At 55.2% G+C, this 17,247-nt stretch overlaps 9 protein-coding genes across 9 annotated transcripts; 3 read left to right on the forward strand and 6 right to left on the reverse strand.

Annotated features, from left to right (window-relative positions):
- Positions 1-1,094: 1,094 nt before the first annotated feature.
- Positions 1,095-3,776, forward strand: BDZ83DRAFT_761320 (peptidase S8/S53 domain-containing protein; the record flags this gene model as incomplete). The annotated part of the gene is made up of 2 exons (XM_060515180.1): positions 1,095-1,548; positions 1,640-3,776. 2 exons carry the CDS (start codon positions 1,095-1,097, stop codon positions 3,547-3,549), a joined length of 2,364 nt encoding a protein of 787 aa, XP_060360662.1. The 3' UTR covers positions 3,550-3,776.
- Positions 3,777-3,828: 52 nt separating this feature from the next.
- Positions 3,829-4,968, reverse strand: BDZ83DRAFT_587205 (uncharacterized protein; the record flags this gene model as incomplete). The annotated part of the gene is made up of 1 exon (XM_060506016.1): positions 3,829-4,968. One exon carries the CDS (start codon positions 4,966-4,968, stop codon positions 3,829-3,831), a length of 1,140 nt encoding a protein of 379 aa, XP_060360663.1.
- A 125-nt stretch (positions 4,969-5,093) lies between these two features.
- BDZ83DRAFT_761334 (uncharacterized protein) lies at positions 5,094-7,276 on the reverse strand (the record flags this gene model as incomplete). The annotated part of the gene is made up of 4 exons (XM_060515181.1): positions 5,094-5,784; positions 5,911-6,938; positions 6,997-7,042; positions 7,222-7,276. 4 exons carry the CDS (start codon positions 7,274-7,276, stop codon positions 5,582-5,584), a joined length of 1,332 nt encoding a protein of 443 aa, XP_060360664.1. The 3' UTR covers positions 5,094-5,581.
- A 241-nt stretch (positions 7,277-7,517) lies between these two features.
- BDZ83DRAFT_634589 (P-loop containing nucleoside triphosphate hydrolase protein) lies at positions 7,518-9,538 on the reverse strand. The gene is made up of 3 exons (XM_060509109.1): positions 9,070-9,538; positions 8,426-8,983; positions 7,518-8,219 (listed from the first exon to the last, which is right to left on the reverse strand). Exons 1-3 carry the CDS (start codon positions 9,142-9,144, stop codon positions 7,668-7,670), a joined length of 1,185 nt encoding a protein of 394 aa, XP_060360665.1. The 5' UTR covers positions 9,145-9,538; the 3' UTR covers positions 7,518-7,667.
- A 699-nt stretch (positions 9,539-10,237) lies between these two features.
- Positions 10,238-11,289, forward strand: BDZ83DRAFT_41169 (PPPDE putative peptidase domain-containing protein). The gene is made up of 2 exons (XM_060502915.1): positions 10,238-10,438; positions 10,512-11,289. The coding sequence occupies exons 1-2, from the start codon at positions 10,334-10,336 to the stop codon at positions 11,166-11,168; spliced, it is 762 nt and encodes a 253-aa protein (XP_060360666.1). The 5' UTR covers positions 10,238-10,333; the 3' UTR covers positions 11,169-11,289.
- Positions 11,290-11,306: 17 nt separating this feature from the next.
- BDZ83DRAFT_634594 (uncharacterized protein) lies at positions 11,307-12,275 on the reverse strand. The gene has a single exon (XM_060509111.1). It carries the CDS (start codon positions 12,128-12,130, stop codon positions 11,411-11,413), a length of 720 nt encoding a protein of 239 aa, XP_060360667.1. The 5' UTR covers positions 12,131-12,275; the 3' UTR covers positions 11,307-11,410.
- A 285-nt stretch (positions 12,276-12,560) lies between these two features.
- BDZ83DRAFT_655511 (Tim44-like domain-containing protein) lies at positions 12,561-14,261 on the forward strand (the record flags this gene model as incomplete). Its single annotated transcript, XM_060510802.1, has 2 exons — positions 12,561-13,525; positions 13,586-14,261. 2 exons carry the CDS (start codon positions 12,561-12,563, stop codon positions 14,259-14,261), a joined length of 1,641 nt encoding a protein of 546 aa, XP_060360668.1.
- Positions 14,262-14,853: 592 nt separating this feature from the next.
- On the reverse strand, positions 14,854-15,378 carry BDZ83DRAFT_536493 (uncharacterized protein; the record flags this gene model as incomplete). The annotated part of the gene is made up of 1 exon (XM_060503363.1): positions 14,854-15,378. A coding segment is annotated over one exon (525 nt), but the record flags the coding sequence as incomplete, so codon positions are not given.
- A 382-nt stretch (positions 15,379-15,760) lies between these two features.
- BDZ83DRAFT_755964 (uncharacterized protein) lies at positions 15,761-16,959 on the reverse strand (the record flags this gene model as incomplete). The annotated part of the gene is made up of 2 exons (XM_060514685.1): positions 15,761-16,305; positions 16,365-16,959. 2 exons carry the CDS (start codon positions 16,957-16,959, stop codon positions 15,761-15,763), a joined length of 1,140 nt encoding a protein of 379 aa, XP_060360670.1.
- Between the last annotated feature and the right edge of the window lie 288 nt (positions 16,960-17,247).

The raw sequence follows: 17,247 nt of genomic DNA on the forward strand, positions 1-17,247 counted from the left end.
GACAACTCAACCGCTTTCGTGAATTGCGGTTTGCTATGCCTGCGCCCCATGGGCTGATGCTAATCATCCATCACGCTCGCTATGATGCCATTCCCATGGGCCAATTTCTAGGTGCTCTGGAGAATGCCTACGCTGAAACAGCTATCTTGGCCAGGCAGCAAGCTTCGCCGTGTGGTCGGCGCACGGCACCGATTCTGAGAGTAGTCGAGTCGCAAGGTTTCTGTAAGAAATGTTGAAGATACCTAGTAACGCCTATCGGGAGCGCGGCACGCGTGGCAAGCGCGGGTGTAAAGGTAAGCCGGGAAGATTGGCCCACGAAGCTCGGTATCGGATCAAATCCTTAATTACGTTAGAAAGATCGCGAGGTACCAAGGTGTTCTGAGAAGGAGAGCAAAAATCTTGATTACTGTAATCTATCTAGAGTTTGACCTAGTGATCTGATGTCGGCTTGTTCGGATGGATATGCTACCTTTGCGAAGCCTAAACCTACCTATAACATCCTTAGTATATAAAACCTCACTAAGCATCTTCAACAGTTTTGTATATGGTAGACTTTCGTCAATGTTGGTGTCCTTGATTCTCACCCACCCGCTTGCGCATCATGCGCTGCATTCGACATCTCGGACTCATCTTTGCGGGCTTCACCGCTGCACTTGTCCCATTACCTATAGGTGGAAAACCTCGTAGTAGCTATGTCATTGAATATGGCGTTACGACGGAGAGCGTGCGGTACCTTGTCTGTGGGACATTCCATGACTGAAGGCGCTAACATATGACAATAGCCTGAAGGTATGCCATTGACCATCGAGACTGGACTTCGAGAATACGGCTTCCACTGCTCCGTCAGTAGTTTCCGCGAGTACAACTCGAACATTCTCCACGGAGCCTCTTTCTCGCTGAAATGCGGCGAAGGAGTGGCTCAACTCCACCAACCATCACTGAATACTATCGCTCGCGCCACTGATGCCCGGAATGTATGGCGCCTTCCCTCCCAAGGGGGGTTGGTTGAAGACCCAAGAACGTTGAAGCAACAGGAACTCCCACATGGACAGCAAAAGTATCCAGAAACAAACGACGTGAAGCGCAGAAGCGTTATGCAAGAAAACCTCGACAGCACCAGCATCGCCTCGAAGTCCGCGCTGCTCCGGGCTTCGCACGAGGACACTGGTGTCTTGCGCTTACACGAGGAGAATGTAACTGGCGCAAACGTCCGTGTTGCCATCATGGACGCTGCGATTGATGTGACTGCACCCGGCCTGGTTGAAACGAACATCGCATACACCGCTAACTTGCGGACCGGCGCCAATAACTCAGCCGGGAGCTGTGACCCGCACGGCACCGGGAATCTCGGCATCGCCGGCGGGAAGGGCGATCCTCTATGGGGTTATACTGGTGTCGCACCGGATGCCATCTTTGAAGCGATCGCCAACTCTGACTGCGTCAACCCCATTAACGGGGACGACCAGGTGAATGACTTCCTTCATATGTACGAGCGACACCTGGACATCATTTCTATTCCTTACAGTTACGAGTTAGAATATCCTGAAGGTAAGTGGTGCTTGTTCTGTATAGTCCGACAACTGTTGCGTATCCATCCGCCTACTGATTGACCGCGTTCGCTTGCTGACTACGAGGCTAGCCCCTTGGCCCGCGTTGATAGAGCGTATGTTTAACAACGGTACTCTTGTTACTACTGTTGCCGGCAACACCGGTCCGGGGCTGTACTCGATCAGAGCCCCCACGGCGAGTCGCGGTGGCATGGCTATCGGTACCTACGACACTTCCCTTGTTCCGGTCTACACATGGCAAGGAAACTGGACAGCAGGCGGTGAGACTGGCCCAGTGTACTACCACCCGAGTGATCCCACCGATACTCAAATATTCGACATGCCCGCCCAGGCCAACTTGACATTGTGGTGGCCTGGCGCTTTCGACCCTGCAGCTCTTGAGGGACCCCAAGATATTGTGTCTCCTTGCCGACCTCTTCCAGCCGGCGCAAAACCGCCCTCAGATCCGGCAACAACTATTCTTCTCCAGTCTAGGTACGAATGCTGGAACGACGCAAACGACACGTCCTTGGATATCACCACCAAGTATGGAATACCCTATGTCATGGGTTACGCCCCCAACTATGCCATTCACGCACTCAGCATCCCCCGCATGGGTAGTACCAATCTGAGCCCTTCTATACGTGCAGCAGTTAATATCGGTTTCGATGAAGCCTCAAAACTCGTATTGCTACTCGCAAAACACGGCCGCGTTGATCTCTCCCTGACCGGCGATCCATCTTCAGCCAATATGAACCTCGCCTTCATCCCCAACAACCAGACGGGTCTGACACCGTCATCCTGGACAACCTGGGGTCCGGCCTTGGATACACATATGGGCGTGGCTGTTCTTGGACCATCGCAGTACGTCGCCATGCCGTTCCCCGCGCGCCTCGGTGGCCTAGGCGTGTGGGCCGGGACCAGCTTCTCAACGCCGTACCTGGGCGGCGTCGCCGCTCTCGTAAAGTCTGCTCATCCCGAGTGGTCGCCGCGCCAGATTCGCAATGCTATCGTGGCAACGGCAGATCCTGTTAACTATAACGACGGCATTCCAAACTTCAAAGTTCATGATATCAAGGCCCCGGTCCAGCAGCAAGGAGGTGGAAGGGTCGACGCCTGGTCTGCTGTAAGGAGCGCCACGACTGTCAACGTGACGGAGCTTGCTTTCAACGACACCGATCACAGACCGCCGTTCCTAAGTTTCACACTCACAAACACTGGTGTCGAGGAGCTCACCTATCAACTGGATCATGTACCAGCGGGTTCAGGTTACGTGATCGATCCTGCGGCCCTCTACACCTTCTCATTGCCAAGTATCAGCGATGCCTACGCTAGCGTATCGATTTCTCCCAAAACTCTGACTCTAAAAGGCGGCGAGTCTGCGTCCGTGGCAGTAACGATCCTCTCCGAACCCGACTTGGCCGATGCAGCAAGTCGGCTATCCTTTTTTGGCGGTTACATCGCAGTCCAATCATCAGCCTCGGAGGCAAATCTTCTGACTGTGCCTTATACTGGCTATGGAGGATCGCTGCTGAACTTACCCATCATTGATCGGACTCAGACTGAATTGATTGGAGTCAGGCTGCCGGATTTCGCATTCATCGATGTTGAGCCCGGAAGGATATTCAATGCCACATACAACGCCAGCGTCGGTACCGACGAGAACCCCATCACCTATCCTGACGGCGTATATCCCGGATTTGCCTTTCAGCAAGTTGTGAGGAGCAGGCTAGTCACTTATTCCATGGTGAACACCAGGACTGGCGAAGCACCATTCCACAACGACACCGTCGGAACAGACGCGGAGCCAATGACTGCAGCCTGGTTTTGGGGCGGCTCAGAGGACAACAGAACCTTTGTGCCGGCTGGAACCTATGTCTGGGAGGTACTCGCACTACGGATGAATGGTGACCGTGAGAACCCAACACATTTCGAATTATGGAGGTCAGACGAATGGAGTTTGGCTTACAGTCTGAACAGTACTGGCTTGCCTACGGTATAATGCTTCTATGGAGCATCAGGTAGACGGACAGAGTCTCGTGCATGTGCCTCTTCTCTTAATGGAGTTTAATATAAGGCTTTTGCTTCTTTGTTCCGTCTATAATGTTGAAGAGGTAGAGCTTCGAGGTGGAACAATCGAAGTGGTTCTTTCGAGCTCTCTCGAGCGGAAAGACTAATGGCCGACAAGGCTTGTGGGATGGAGGCAAGACCAAAATCTGCGTGGAGCTAATGGCCGCGATATCTCGGCATATAAGGTTCTAAAATGGTGAAGGTCGCCTTGCTATGAATGGCAGGTATCGTAGTCTTCATCACGACAAAAAGCTCTCACAAACCTGACTTCGGGCATACCCAGAAGCGCCTCCCTCACAAATCTGTCTTCGACATCCAAAGCCGCTGCCCTCGCAATGCGTTTCTTCGTCTCCGAGGCTTCCAAGTCTCTCATCACCATCGCAACGCCCTCCCCTGGTCGTAAATCCTTCGTTTCTTTGCCCTCTTTTCCTGGTATAGACGCCCCAGCCTGAGCCATAACCCACCCCCTCGCAACCTCACTCGCCCAAGTACCATTCAACCTCCTCATCCACTTGTCATCCCTCACAGCCCGTCCAACCCTCTCCGTCCCGCTCCTGGCCCAGAGCTCCAGATCAAACTCCAAAAACACCGGGTTCCGCCACCCAGAGCCCAGCACGCTCTTCACACGCGCAATCTCATCCGCGTCCTCCAAGTCCGTAACGACGATAGAAGTCTCAGCTTCGCCGCCGCCGCCGCCGCCAAACATACATCTGACGGCGTCCCAGCCATGCGTACTACACCGCACACCCAACGCATCAAACTTCAAACTTACGCGCTTCACCAGCGCCCCGCGCTCGAATAGACGGGCATACCACTCCGCCTCAGCGCGACCAACAAGCACATGCCGCGCCCTCTGCACGAGATCCCTGATCCCTCGCGGCTCGTCTCCCTCGACGTCAACCCAGCTGTCCAACTCAAGCACGTCGCGGTCCCCGTCAAACCAATAACACCGCGTCCTGCCTCCTTTACCCGTCTCACTCCCTTCATACGTGAGTCTCGCCAGCGCCCCATGCTTCGTCGCCACGGCCCGCGACTCACGACACGCTCCGGCGATGGCGGGCGGGCGTAAAAGCGGCGGTGACGAAGATGATTTGTTCGACTTGGTTTTCTTCCCGTCCCGTGCGTCTAGACGGAGGACGCGTGAAGGTACGGCGACGAGGGACCAGACTCGAAGTCGTAGTTCGGGAGGCAGCTGACGGAATTGCGGAAAGGTTGGGTGTTGCGGCGGCTGCGTATCGTGGTGGGAGAGCATTGTTTCCATCGTGGCGAGGCGCTTTTCTAGGGCTGTCTGAGACTGTGCTATTCTCTCGAGCAGGTGGAGGGTTTGCTCCCGGAACGTATTCACTTCCATGATTTTGTTCGAATTGAACTGATAAAGAAATGTGCCCCCTAATGTGTGTGTTCAGCAGTCGGTTTTCGCAGCTAATCAATAAGAGAGAATTTGCGTGGCTCGTGAGAACTTCAACCGGCGACGTCTCTAATAAGAACATTACGAGTCCCAATCTCAAACTCACCGCCAGCAGCCGGAAACCGCGGGAAGTCCATTCTTTTAACATCACCTCACCATCTGAACATTTGAACACAATAAGAGCCGTATTCGCATCATCCCCCCGCCTCAAAAAGTCTTGGCTTTCCTCCGGCGGCCGACCTGCACTTCGTCTGGTGTTTACTGTGCGGTTTGTCAGTCTGCAAAAGCATGCAAGTCTCGTAGGTAAGCATCTTGGTAAGCGTTGTAAGCAAGTCCGGTCCCCGACTGTGCATGTCAGTGCGGAGACTTGCTTCATTGAGCGGACAGGGGTACAATCAGCTAGGATGGCTCCAATTGGACAAGTCCGTTTTCGGGGGACCACACGGATGGGAATGAGGCTTGCACAGTAATACATGAACAATCCTCATCCTGTGCTCCATAGGCTCCTTGCCTCGGAGGATCATCGTGAAGCTATACTTTTTATTTTGTTGTGATTTTACAGCTTAAAGTCGGCATTATTCTTCTCCCAGCCCCTCGGAGTCTCCTCTAGATCGGTCACCTTGTCAACGAGCCTTACCTTGAGGTTCCGGTTCCGCTCGGTGCAGAGTTCATAGGTTGTGCTGAGGTTGAAGAGCAGAGTGTGCGATGAGTAGCCGGACCCAACCATGTCCTCAAAAATGGCTCGTGCCTGATGTATGCCTCGTTGTCAGCCGTCTTTTTCATGTTTGAGTTGTCATGAAATGTGTGTCATGAAATGAGACCTCAGGTAACAACACGAGAACGAGAAAAAAAGACTCGAGAAGAGAAAAAAAAAGAAATAAAAACTCACCTCTGTCAACTTGCCAGTGTAAAGAAGACACACCGCCATGTTGACACCAACCATCTCGTCCGCAACTTCCTCCCTCAGCCCTCTCCACGTCGCAAGCGCCGCCTCGTACTCCCCATCAGCCATCTGACAAAGCGCGCTCACAACCGTCTCAGCATGCTTGCCCTCCTCCCCAGAACCCTCCCCTCGCACGATGCACCGCCGCGCCGCGTCCGCATCCCCCAAGTGAAGCCAAAGCAGAGCCCTCGACAGCGCCATCTTGCCGTCCCCGCGGTCCTTGAGCGCGGCCAAGTGATGCGCCGCGCCAGCGGGATCATCCATTTCCACCAGCGCGCCCGCGACAGCAACACCCAGATCCTGCAGCCGCGCCTTCCAGAGCTCCCTCGCCGAGTTATCGTGCCGCGCCGTCGCCTTGCTGATCTGCTCGCGCGCCTCCCGCGCCAGGTCGTGGTAGCTCATGACGGACCTGCGCGGGTCGCTGAACCCGAGGGCCTGTAGCCGGACGTTGAGCACGCGCAGCTCCCAGGGGACGAGGTGCTCGCCCGTCGTCTCATCAATGTAGACGCCTGCATTCAAATCTTCCAGCGCCCTTACCTCCTGCGCCGCTACCGCCGTTGCGTCGATGAGCGTCAAGCACGCCAGCCGCGTGTACAGCAGGCTAAAGATCCTCTGATGGTCCGACGGAGCGACCCGAGGCCGGTCGGGGCTGCCTGTGGCTGTCAGCTCCTGGACCGCGGCGATGGCGGCGGCGCGGAAGTGGCCCTTTGCTAGTAGGTCTTCGAGCGGAGCATCGGCTGGCGGCTGCTTGGACGAGTTCCTGAATGCGACCGGGACGTTGACGGGTTGGATGGTATGGTAGATCTCGGGCCGCAGGAGGAACCCAAAGTCCTTGGTGACGGTTGTCTTTACGGGCGGTGCTGCGGGAGAGTGAGGCAGCGCTGGCGAGCGTTGTCCTGATATCGGGCGCGGCTGCGTCGTGTCTTCTGTGGCGGCCGCTTTTGGCGACAATGGATCATTCAGAGGGGTGCTTGAGAACCTGTTAGAAAAGATAGATATTCCAAGACATGACATGGACTGAAACTCACTCATCCAAGTCGAGCGGACCCTTAGTCGAGGACCGTGGACGAACCGCTATACGAAAAGTATTAGTGAAGATTCGGTGACACTTCGTCCCTCATTCTCAGTCTCATTCATGAGATATGGGGGCCATAGCTTCTGCCAGAACCAGGGTGATGAGATACACCGAGAGTGAAAAGAAAGCGGGCTCTGAGATTTGTGGAGGTTTGCCATGGTGAATGATAAGCACTTACGCCTCGTCACTGATATGTTTCGTCCATGTCCGCGGTTTATTGGAGGTTGGCTCATCGTATTGAAGGGGTCGAGGGGATCTCAAAGATGGTGTTGCAGTGAACATACAGTATTACTATGGACCTGGATGAAGCTCTCAAGGTCTCGAAGCCAGGTGGTCTGTGCTGCGGTCGCTGAGAAGCTGGGCCGGGGGGACCCCCCTTTATGCGATTAAGGGGCACGGGCACAGGCAGTCAGGAAACAAGCACATGGCTCTCTTTAATCAAGTACTTCATATGCACAACATTCATTGTTGCAGTATTTCACCAACGGTCTCACACATCTCACATCTTATATCTGCAGCTTATGGTGGCAAAGGACTTCTATTAGCCGGCAGTGATATCTAAACCGAAAAGGCAGAGCTTTTGACCATTCCCAATATCTCAAGTTTCCATCAGATATTCGTTCTCTAACCCTTGGCAGCACCGGCCTTGATGAGCAAGATGTCTCCATCTTCCACAACGTAGTCCTTACCCTTCGTCATAACCTTGCCCTTGGCCTTGACCTCGGCTTCAGTGCCGAGCTCCTTGAGCGTGGTGAAGTTGTAGACAAGGACTTGAATAAAGGTCTTTTCAAAGTCGGTGTGAATGACACCGGCAGCCTGGGGCGCCTTGGTGCCGTTGCGGAGAGTCCACTGGCGGACTTCGTCCGTGCCGGTGGTGAAGAAGCTGCCAAGGTTGAGGACCTTTCGCATCTGAAGAACGATCTTGGGCAGAGCGGACTCGGCACCAACGTTCTTCTGCTCCTCCTTGGACTCAGCCTCAGTCTCGTAGCGGGTCAAGCGCTCCTCGAAAGAGACGGAGATGGGGATGATGGGGTCGCCTTGAGCGTGCTCCTTAACCCACTCAGCAACCTTGGGAAGGTACTTGTTCTTCTTGCGAATGAAGTCCTTCTCCGAAAGATTGACCAAGTAGACGACGGGCTTGGCGGTGAGGAGGAACAAGGGGTTGATGACCTCGATCTATTGTTTTTGTCAGAAACGGTTCCCTCTCATAAGTGTTTTGCGATGAAATTGTATGAGGGAGATGTGTCAAATCAGAATGGGTTTTTTGTCTCAATATGCCGTAGCATTCGAAGAGCTGGGTTTATAGTTCGGATCTTAGATCCTTTGTCATCATGTGACGAGAGGCGTGGGATGAGGAAAAGAAATGTAGTTGTCAGTCTTACTTCCTTGGGGCCCCAGGTACCCTTGCGGACTTCATTGCCATCCTTCAAGTGCTGAAGAATCTTCTCAATGGTAGCCTGCTCCTCCATGGCCTTCTTGTGCTCGAGGCCCTTGCCGCCAGAGCGAGTCTTCTTCTTCTGGTTCTCGAGGGCCTTCTCGGTGAACTCAATATCCTTCAATCGCAGCTCGTCGCTGATGATGTCGAGATCACGGGTAGGGTTAACGTCACCCTCGACGTGGATAATCTCGGCATCGTCGAAGCAACGGACGACCTGGAAGATGGCATCGACGGCGCGAATGTGCGACAAGAAGGCGTTGCCGAGACCGGCACCAGTGGAGGCACCTCTTGTCAGACCAGCGATATCGTAGACCGTAAGGTTGGCAGGCACGCGCGACTTGGGGTTGTACTTTTCGCAAAGCCAATCATAGCGCTCATCGGGGACGATGACACGTGCCTCCTCAGGGTCGATGGTGGCGTAGGGGAAGTTGGCCGGGTTTCCCAGGTTGCACTTGGTAATGGCCTGGAAGAGGGTGGACTTTCCAACGTTTGCAAGGCCAACCTGAAGAGAAGAGAAGGGGGGTCAGCCTGATCCCGGACAGGTTCTAAGGCCAAGGCGAAAGCGAAGGCTCAAGGCGCAGCACCCACAATTCCACTCTTCAGGTTGTTACCGGGCCTGCCCAGGAGGATCTTCTCCTCGACGACTTGCTTCTTGGGAGGCATTGTGCGTCTTGATTTTGCGTAGTGACGTGTGGTGGTGTAGAGTAGAGTGCAGTGAAGCACTTGAGCTTGGCGAAAGGCAGAGCTAGCTGCGCGGGGTAGCAAAGAGGGAGATTTAGAAGTGAAGGAAGAAGGGAGGAGGATGAAGGACGTCGTTTTGGCGACTCTTGGCTGTGTGACCAGCCCTCAATCACGCGGATTTGCCCGACGACTCAGAGAGCAGAGCGGTAGAGAGAGAAGAGAGTAGAAAGAGGAAGAGAAACCTCGGAGGTTGTTTGATCGAGAAGAAAAAGCTTTCGCGACAGAGGTGTTGTGGCCGGCCTTGTTAGATGAATTTTAATGTGCCCCACCAAAAACGGGGCCCAGGTACCTGAAGGGGGCCAGCTTCCCTCCCGGCGTTTCTGTTCCGCCGTCGCGCCGCCACCACCTGAATCTGGAAGGCGCTGACAGCACCACTGAACAGTGGAAGCAAGGCAGGAACGATCCCAGCAACCATGCAACCAAGCTGGGAAGCTCGAAGCCCGAAAGAAGCTGGAGGAAAGCGCGGGGCTGGGAGCCACCTCTGACCTCATTCCTTGCATACCATTGGATCGCGATTGGCTCAACCCGCTTGCAGTGAAGAGTACTTGTGCATCCCGCAGAGCACCACTTAATTTCTGTGGCACAACTCTGGCTGCCCATGTACTTGACCTTGCCTTGAAGCTCAACCAGCAACCTCCAGGCTCCTTGAGGTTGTTCAATGCAGCACTTTGCCTTTCTGCTGACGCCCGCTTTCTCTACGCCGAGCACCGCCCGAGCCAAGCCTAAGGAACCTAAGCTACCTTACGAGACCTGCCTCGAGGTTCTTTGCCGGGTGCATTGCGTTTGCTTCCGTCTCCTTCTCGTCGCGAGTTCCGTCCAACGTTTCTGTTCATTCTGCAGCCAGCCTCATTCATTGTCTTTGTGTCCTTCTTTCACTGAAACACCCTCCATATCTCGTGTCCTAGAAAGCATCTCTTAAGCGCATTTATTCCCCAGACTGGCCCTGTTCCCCGTTTCGTGCATCGTCTCATCTTCTCCAACAACGCCGCGCCCCTCCCACCCGACTCGCAGCTGCCCGGGCTCTCACGACGTAACCTGGAATACGCCAAAAAGGCAGCAGCATCTGCAGCCTACAAAAAACACCTCACCCGACAACTTGCAGGGGAAAAAAATGCCTCCACGATCGAGCAATCCCAGGCAGAGTACCGCGTCGCATAGGTCGACATTGTCATTATCCAAAACCGAAGTCACAATCCATGTCTATGATCTGCTACCTGTAAGTTGCTCGGACCCACCGAACCGACAGCTTGGTTCCGTCACCGCCAGCCCAGCTAACAGAAAGGCTGCAGCCAGGTCGCCTATCCTCTGTTCTTTGGACATTTGGCGCGTCACTACTGCACTCGGGTGTCGTGATCAATGGCAGAGAGTATGCTTACGGCGGGCACGAACGGCGAGGTGTGACGGGAGTATACTGGACAAAGCCCAAGACGGAGCCCCCCGGCGGCACTTTCAAGTCCGAGATCCTCCACGGCTTTACCTTTGCAACCCAGGCTGAGATCGACGCGATTCTGGAGGAAGCCTCGAGAGACTTCCTCGGAACCTCCTACAACCTCTTGACGAAAAATTGCAACCACTTCACTTCCTATCTCTGCAGAAAGCTTACCGGCCGTCCCGGTCCCGGCTGGCTGAACCGTGCGGCAAGCATCGGCGTCGCGTTACCCTGCGTTGTCCCTAGGGACTGGATCGACCCACCCGAGTACGATACCGCCGACGGCGCACTTCTAGAAGAGGAGGAGGACGACGATCGTGCTCACGAAGGCTCTAGGATGCTGAAGCAATCGCCGCCGAGATTCCTCACCGAGAACTCCAAAGATCAAGCAGAGGACGCCGATTGGGATAGCGAGGAGGAACGACGCCGCGGCGGCAACGGTAAGGGCAAGAAGGCCGTACGGGATACTGCGGGTCGGGATCTACCTGCTGCCGAAAGGGCTCCGGCTCGAAAGTAGAGCTCGTCGTCGATGCTCTACAACTAGGTATACGGCATGTTTTGGCGTTACAAAGGTCTGGCGTTTGGGCTTAGTGGGCGTACAGCACTTGATACCAGCGGGGTTGGACATCTGCATTTTCGATATGAAACCATCAGAATGCAAGGAAATTTTGCTCTTGTGATATGATACAGTTGTACATGTATTGTACAGGCCTGGTGTGTTGCTCTTCCCCCGCGAACCCCAGACGGCGTACCCCCTCTCTAGACACGTCTCGGGTTCTTGCTCCTCGTTCCACCAAACTTCAATCTCGTCGAATCCGCCACCCGAATGACCTTGCTTCTCCAAAGCTTACCCTCGGGGGCCATGAGAACCTTGACTGCCGCGTCACGTCCAACACCGAATCCTCTAAGCACAATCTCGAGCTTGTTGATCTTCTTGTGCCATCCAGCGTAGTTCAACCTCTCGAGGACGTATGCCGTCAATTGATACGCGGCATCGTATCCTTTCCTCTTGGACTTCTTGAAGCCGATGTTGCCGGTCGACAGGGAGATGATGGCGCCACGGTCGGGCTTCGTGACCGTCACGTGCGTGTTGTGCTTGTGGGAGTAGATGTGCATGTGGTACGGCTCCAAAAGGTCCTCCTGTTCGGGGACGAGGTCGTCGAGGCCTGAGCCGCTTGAGGCGAGGCCGCCATCTAGCGACTTGCCGGCAGCCTTGTTCAGCGTTTGGAGAAGCATTGTCTGATTGTGGCTGGGCGAGCTAGTTCTTTGTGTCGGGGCCGTTGTTGAGGCTGTGGAGCGGGAGCCGTACATGGCAGCGAGAAGCTCCTGGCCTCCTTTCTTCGCATCGTCGGCGCGCTGAGTCGGGGTCTGGGAGAAGGGTCGGAGAAAGGCAGGGGAGCATCGTGCTATCGGGGATGGGCGGGCGACATTCTGGAAGATGGATCTCGCCAAGAGGCGAGTCGTCGGTGCGGAGCTCATCGCGGGAGTTGTGTCAGGCTTCCTGTCGCAATGAGGAGAGAGAGGGCGGCCTGTTCGTGACGACGATGGCCCAGCTGCAATGAAGATTTCAGAAATTTGGCAAAGCTCCCGTTCAACGTCTGGAGACGTTGCCGCTGCCTGATTGGTTCCCGAGTGGCGCGCCGGGTTGTCTTCGGTTGAACAGGGCCCAGATTTTTTCCGCGCTCCGCTGTCAACCGAGATCGCTCGCCCAGCAGAGCCAGAGCCCAGAGCTTCTGGAACCCCGTCGGAACCTGTCGCGAGCCAAAATTTCTTTGCAACTTTACTCGCCCCCAATCGTCATCCGCATCCCCTTTCCGCCCCTCTCCTACCTCTCTTTCTCCTTATATCCTCTTTTGCGTTATCGTCGAGAGGCGGTTGGCTTGGATTATACTACACACGCACACACAGTATGAACTCTCTCGTGCAATCGGCGAGGAGAAATCCTCAGAATGCGCTCGTGAGAGCTTCCGCGCGGGCGGCGGTCCAAAACCACAGCAGGACACCCGCCTTCAGCCGGTTACTTTCCACAGACATCAGTGGCAACGCTGCGCTGGCCTCATCACGACAACTATCTGCACGACCCACCTCTTTGCGATCACAGTTCCTCCCTGAAGATGTCCGCAGCATCTCGAGCTCGATGCAATCCAGGTCTTTCCACCTGACGGCCAGACAGCTCCAGCAGCAGCAGACCGAGAAGCCAAAGGCAACTGAGGTCGGTGCAAAGCCCGCCGAGGATACCGCGAAGCCCACCGAGGAAGCCAAGGCCAAGGACGCCGAGTCTGAGGGCAAGGAGGAGTCATCCGAAAAGAAGGAGGGCGAGAAGGCCGAGGGAGAGGATGGTAAGGAGGGCGAAGAGAAGCAAAAGGAGAAGAAGGAGGACATGCCGCCTCCCCCGCCCCACGGCGACAAGACGCCGTGGGAGGTCTTCAGAGAGACGCTTACGGCCGAGTTCGGCAAGTCCAAGGAGTGGAACGAGTCGACAAAGGCACTGTCTGGCGAGATCCAGGACTTTGCCGAGAGCGAAAGAGTCCGCAAAGCCCGCGAGGCCTACGAAAAGTCCTCTGGCGCCATCTCCTCTGCTGCGACGAGCGCCGTCAAGACCACCGCTGGCGCTATCGGAAAGGGTGCCGCCTGGACCTGGGATACCACCGCCATGAAGGGCGTCCGCAAGGTCGCCAACGTGACGGGAGACGCGCTCGACAAGGCGACCAAGCCCATTCGCGAAACCGAGGCCTACAAGAACGTCAAGGATGTCATCGATGACGGCAGCAGCTCGCGCTACGGTGGGTGGGTTGAGAAGGAGGAGCGTAGGAAGAAGCGCGAGGCTGAGGCCCTCAAGCACGGCAAGCCTGAGATCTTTGAGGAAGACCCCAAGTAAGTTTGGAGGAAATTAATTGCCTACAGTTTTGGGGCTCTCGACTGACTGTGATGAAGCGCCGGCACCAACGTCACGATCCACAAGGACGCCGCCTGGAAGGAAGCGTGGAACGAGTTCAAGGACTCGAACAAGTTCGCCCAGGGCTTCTTCAGCGCCGGCAAGGTCTACCGCGAATCCGAAAACCCCCTCATCGAGACCGCGCGACTCGTCACGGACAAGATTGGAGGATGGTTCGCCGAGAACGAGACGGCCCAGGTCATCAAGAAGTTCCGTACAATGGACCCCAGCTTCCGAACGGAGCCATTCTTGAAGGAGCTCCGCGAATACATTCTGCCCGAGGTTCTCGACGCCTACGTCAAGGGCGACATCGAGACGCTCAAGCTCTGGCTCTCCGAGGCCCAGTACTCCGTGTACGAGGCCCTGACGAAGCAGTACCTCACCGCCGGTCTCAAGTCGGACGGCAAGATCCTCGATATCCGCCACGTCGACATTGTCCGCGCGCGCATGCTGGACCCTGGTGAAATCCCCGTCTTCGTTATTACCTGCAGGACACAGGAGGTGCACGTCTACCGCAACGCAAAGTCTGGCGAGCTCGCGGCCGGCATGGAGGATAAAGTGCAGCTGGTGACGTACGCCATCGGTATCACCCGTGTACCAGAGGACGTCAGCAACCCGGAGACGAGAGGATGGCGTCTCATTGAGATGCAGAAGAGCGGAAAGGATTACTACTAAACCACAACCACCAACACCAACACCAACACCGACACTACTATTATAACCCCCCACTCCCGACTTTTCAAGGGGGTGTACTTCTCAAAAGCGACGAAGATGTTTGGATGATGAATAACATCTTACAAAAAAGCCCCCTTCTCGCAAAAAAAACTTCAGACAACAAAAAAGTGTTTTACTACTTGTACAAAATAGAAACCGGGGGGCATATGGGACTGGCGAACATTGGGCGCGACGTTGCCACAATGGTATGTGTGGCCGAAGGGGGAGGAAAGATAAAACCCAACACCGCTCTTGAAGGCTGTATGTGTACGTGTAGAAGGAAAAAATGTGTCTTTCATGTAGACGAGGCGATTACCCATACTTCGCGATGTAATACCAAACGAGAACTGAAAATGTCCTCACCCCATCATGACTTTTCTCGGGCCCTCTCTTTTGCCGTGTTATTTGCCGTTTTGACGGGTCCCACGTCTTCCTCTGCTAGTCTCGACTTCTTAACACTCCCTTCGTCTACAACCTGACAGTCTTCACCCTCTTCAGAACTCCGCCTCCGCTTCGCCTTAGCCTCAGCAACCTCCCTCCTCCTCCCTTTCCTCTCCTCCTCAACCTCTTCTTCCTCCCTCAACACCGTCCTAACCTCCATCAAAATCTTACCCAGCAAATTCAACCCCCACCTACCCCGATCCGCACTGGCTGCCTTATCCGGCGCGAACCCGATCCCCCAGATCCGATCCATCGGGCTCGCCTCCACAAGCTCCCTATCCCCCGTCGCCAACAACTTCTTCCGTAACTCTGGCGCAGAACGGAATTTCAGGAGATTGCCCTCGCGAACGATGCGCTCTCTGTTCTCGTTCCACAGCGCTTCGTTGAAATTGTGCACTTTACGGCCGAGGGCTTTGACTTTACGCGGGTGGTCTGCTTTGAGGATGGATAGGGCGACGGCGAGGTCGGTGAAGAGGAGAGCTTTCGCGTGCATCATGTAGTGTTCTGCTGACTTGAATGTTATGGGTGTGGAGGAGGATGAGGGTGAAGAGGGAGATTGGGTGAAGGGGTTGGAGGTCCACCATTGGGAGAGGTAGCCTTCTTGCCCGGTTTCCCGCCAGAAGTAGATTGGTGATGTGTCCATGGTGATTACGGATGTGGATCTCATACTAATTGTCTGTATTTGAAGCTTGAATGCTGTTCTTTATCGGTGGCAGGCTTGCATGGCTTATATGTGTTGGGTGATGTTGAAGTGAGGCTGACTTTGAAGGCAACTGTCTGCCTAACTGCATGTTAGTGCCGCCGCCGGATGACTCAACCGAGCGTGAGCGTCAATGCGAGAACATCAAGTGAGTTAAGATGCAAGAAATCTCATGCAGCACAATAATCAACTCTGTATAGTGCCCGGAATGATGAAGAAGAACAAGATCACATTTTCGTGATACTCGAATAAACGCCTCACTTGGGTCCCTACCCCTGGACGAAGCAATGAGCCTGCACACTCATGTAAACCATCTCACTCAACCCGATTTATAAAGAATCCCATCAACCTGCTCATGTCTCCTCACAGCATCCTCAAAACTAGGCAAACTCTCGTCCTCCGCAAAAGCCTCATAAACCGCCCCAACACACCTCGCCGGCACAGGCAACTCCGCCTGCCACCCCTCCTCCCACGCCCACGGCACACTCTCCACCTCGCCGCTCTCAAAGTCGTGGACCTCAATCTTGACCCCATCAACGTCCGCAAACGCCTGCAGCGCGACGCTGTTATGCGACGTGAGCCGAATCTCGCCCTTTTCGCCGTTGATGGTCCACGAGAGTTGCGGCTCGCCGGCGAAGGGCTGGCCCCGTCGGAACCGCGCGAGGAGCGTGGCGCCTTGGGCGGAGACGAGGTTTGAGGGTGTGAGGGTTGCTGTCGCGACGAGTAGATCGGGTACGTTGCTTTCAACCGTCTCGACGATTTGCTGCGTTGACGGGTTGCGGATCTTGACGTCGGGGCGTTGGATTTGGGTGTGCGAGTGTTGGATGGTCGCCTCACCGAGGACGTGCTGGACCTGGTCAAACACTGGAGGCTCATGTCAATGACTGATGAGACTTATGATAAGGGCAAAGAAGAGAACTCACAGTGACCGAAGCCAATGGTGATCACATTCCCCCCAATCTCGCGCTGAGTGAAATACTTCAACCCAACCGGCAAAACATTCCGATCCAGCGAACCACCCGCCGCCCTCACCTCACTACTCAACACCTTTCCAATCCTCCCCTCCTCCAAAATCTCCTTCACCTTCAACAGCGACGGCGCAAACCTTCCCTGGACCCCAACCACCGTCCTCGCCCCGCTCCTCCTCGCCGCATCCGCCAGCTCGCCCGCGCGCTTCGCGTCCTGCGCGAGAGGCCACTCTACATACACGCTCTTGCCGGCCTCAACGCTAGACAGAGCCGTGTCGTAGTGCTGATCTACGCGCGTCGAGACGACGACGAGGTCCACGTCCGGGTCGGCGGCAAGATCGGCGGGGCTGCCGTAGGCTTTTGTGGAGGAGGGGAGGTTGTAGGCTTTCACTGCGCGCTGGGCGGCTTCGACGCTCGAGTTGCAGAGGGCTGTGATTGTGTACTTTGCGCGGCCGCGCGGGGAGAGGAGGTAGGGGAGGTGGGCGCTTGATGCCCAGGCCGTCGTTGCGGTTGAGGAAAGGCCGATGATGCCGATTCTGGTGGGTGCCATTGTGAAGGAAGACTTGATGTTGGTGGTGAGTAGGGTTGGATGAAAATTGATCGATTGAGCTCTTGCAGCAAGATAGTTCAGACTGTGAGTTTATAGGGAAGTGATGGTATGTAGGTGAGGTGTGTAAGACTGAAGATGATGTGATGGCCGATTTGTAAGCTGGCGCATCGCGGTGTAAGTCGATTGGAAGAGGGGCTGCAGCCACCTTGGTAATCAACATCCCCTGGGTTTGATTTCGAAATCTCAATGAAACCAACGTTGATCTACACTAAGTGAGCTTAAGATCTC

The sequence above is a fragment of the Colletotrichum acutatum genome (assembly GCF_030867785.1).
Source record: "Colletotrichum acutatum strain CBS 112980 chromosome Unknown BDZ83scaffold_113, whole genome shotgun sequence".
Taxonomy (NCBI): Eukaryota; Fungi; Ascomycota; class Sordariomycetes; order Glomerellales; family Glomerellaceae; genus Colletotrichum; species Colletotrichum acutatum.

Coding starts and splice junctions, on each gene's coding strand:
- BDZ83DRAFT_41169 (XM_060502915.1), top strand. CDS start 10,334: ATGCCTCCACGATCGAGCAATCCCAGGCAGAGTACCGCGTCGCATAGG. Junction 10,439..10,511: donor ATGTCTATGATCTGCTACCT/GTAAGTTGCTCG, acceptor GAAAGGCTGCAG/CCAGGTCGCCTATCCTCTGT.
- BDZ83DRAFT_634594 (XM_060509111.1), bottom strand. CDS start 12,130: ATGAGCTCCGCACCGACGACTCGCCTCTTGGCGAGATCCATCTTCCAG.
- BDZ83DRAFT_634589 (XM_060509109.1), bottom strand. CDS start 9,144: ATGCCTCCCAAGAAGCAAGTCGTCGAGGAGAAGATCCTCCTGGGCAGG. Junction 8,984..9,069: donor ACAACCTGAAGAGTGGAATT/GTGGGTGCTGCG, acceptor TCTTCTCTTCAG/GTTGGCCTTGCAAACGTTGG. Junction 8,220..8,425: donor GTACCTGGGGCCCCAAGGAA/GTAAGACTGACA, acceptor CAAAAACAATAG/ATCGAGGTCATCAACCCCTT.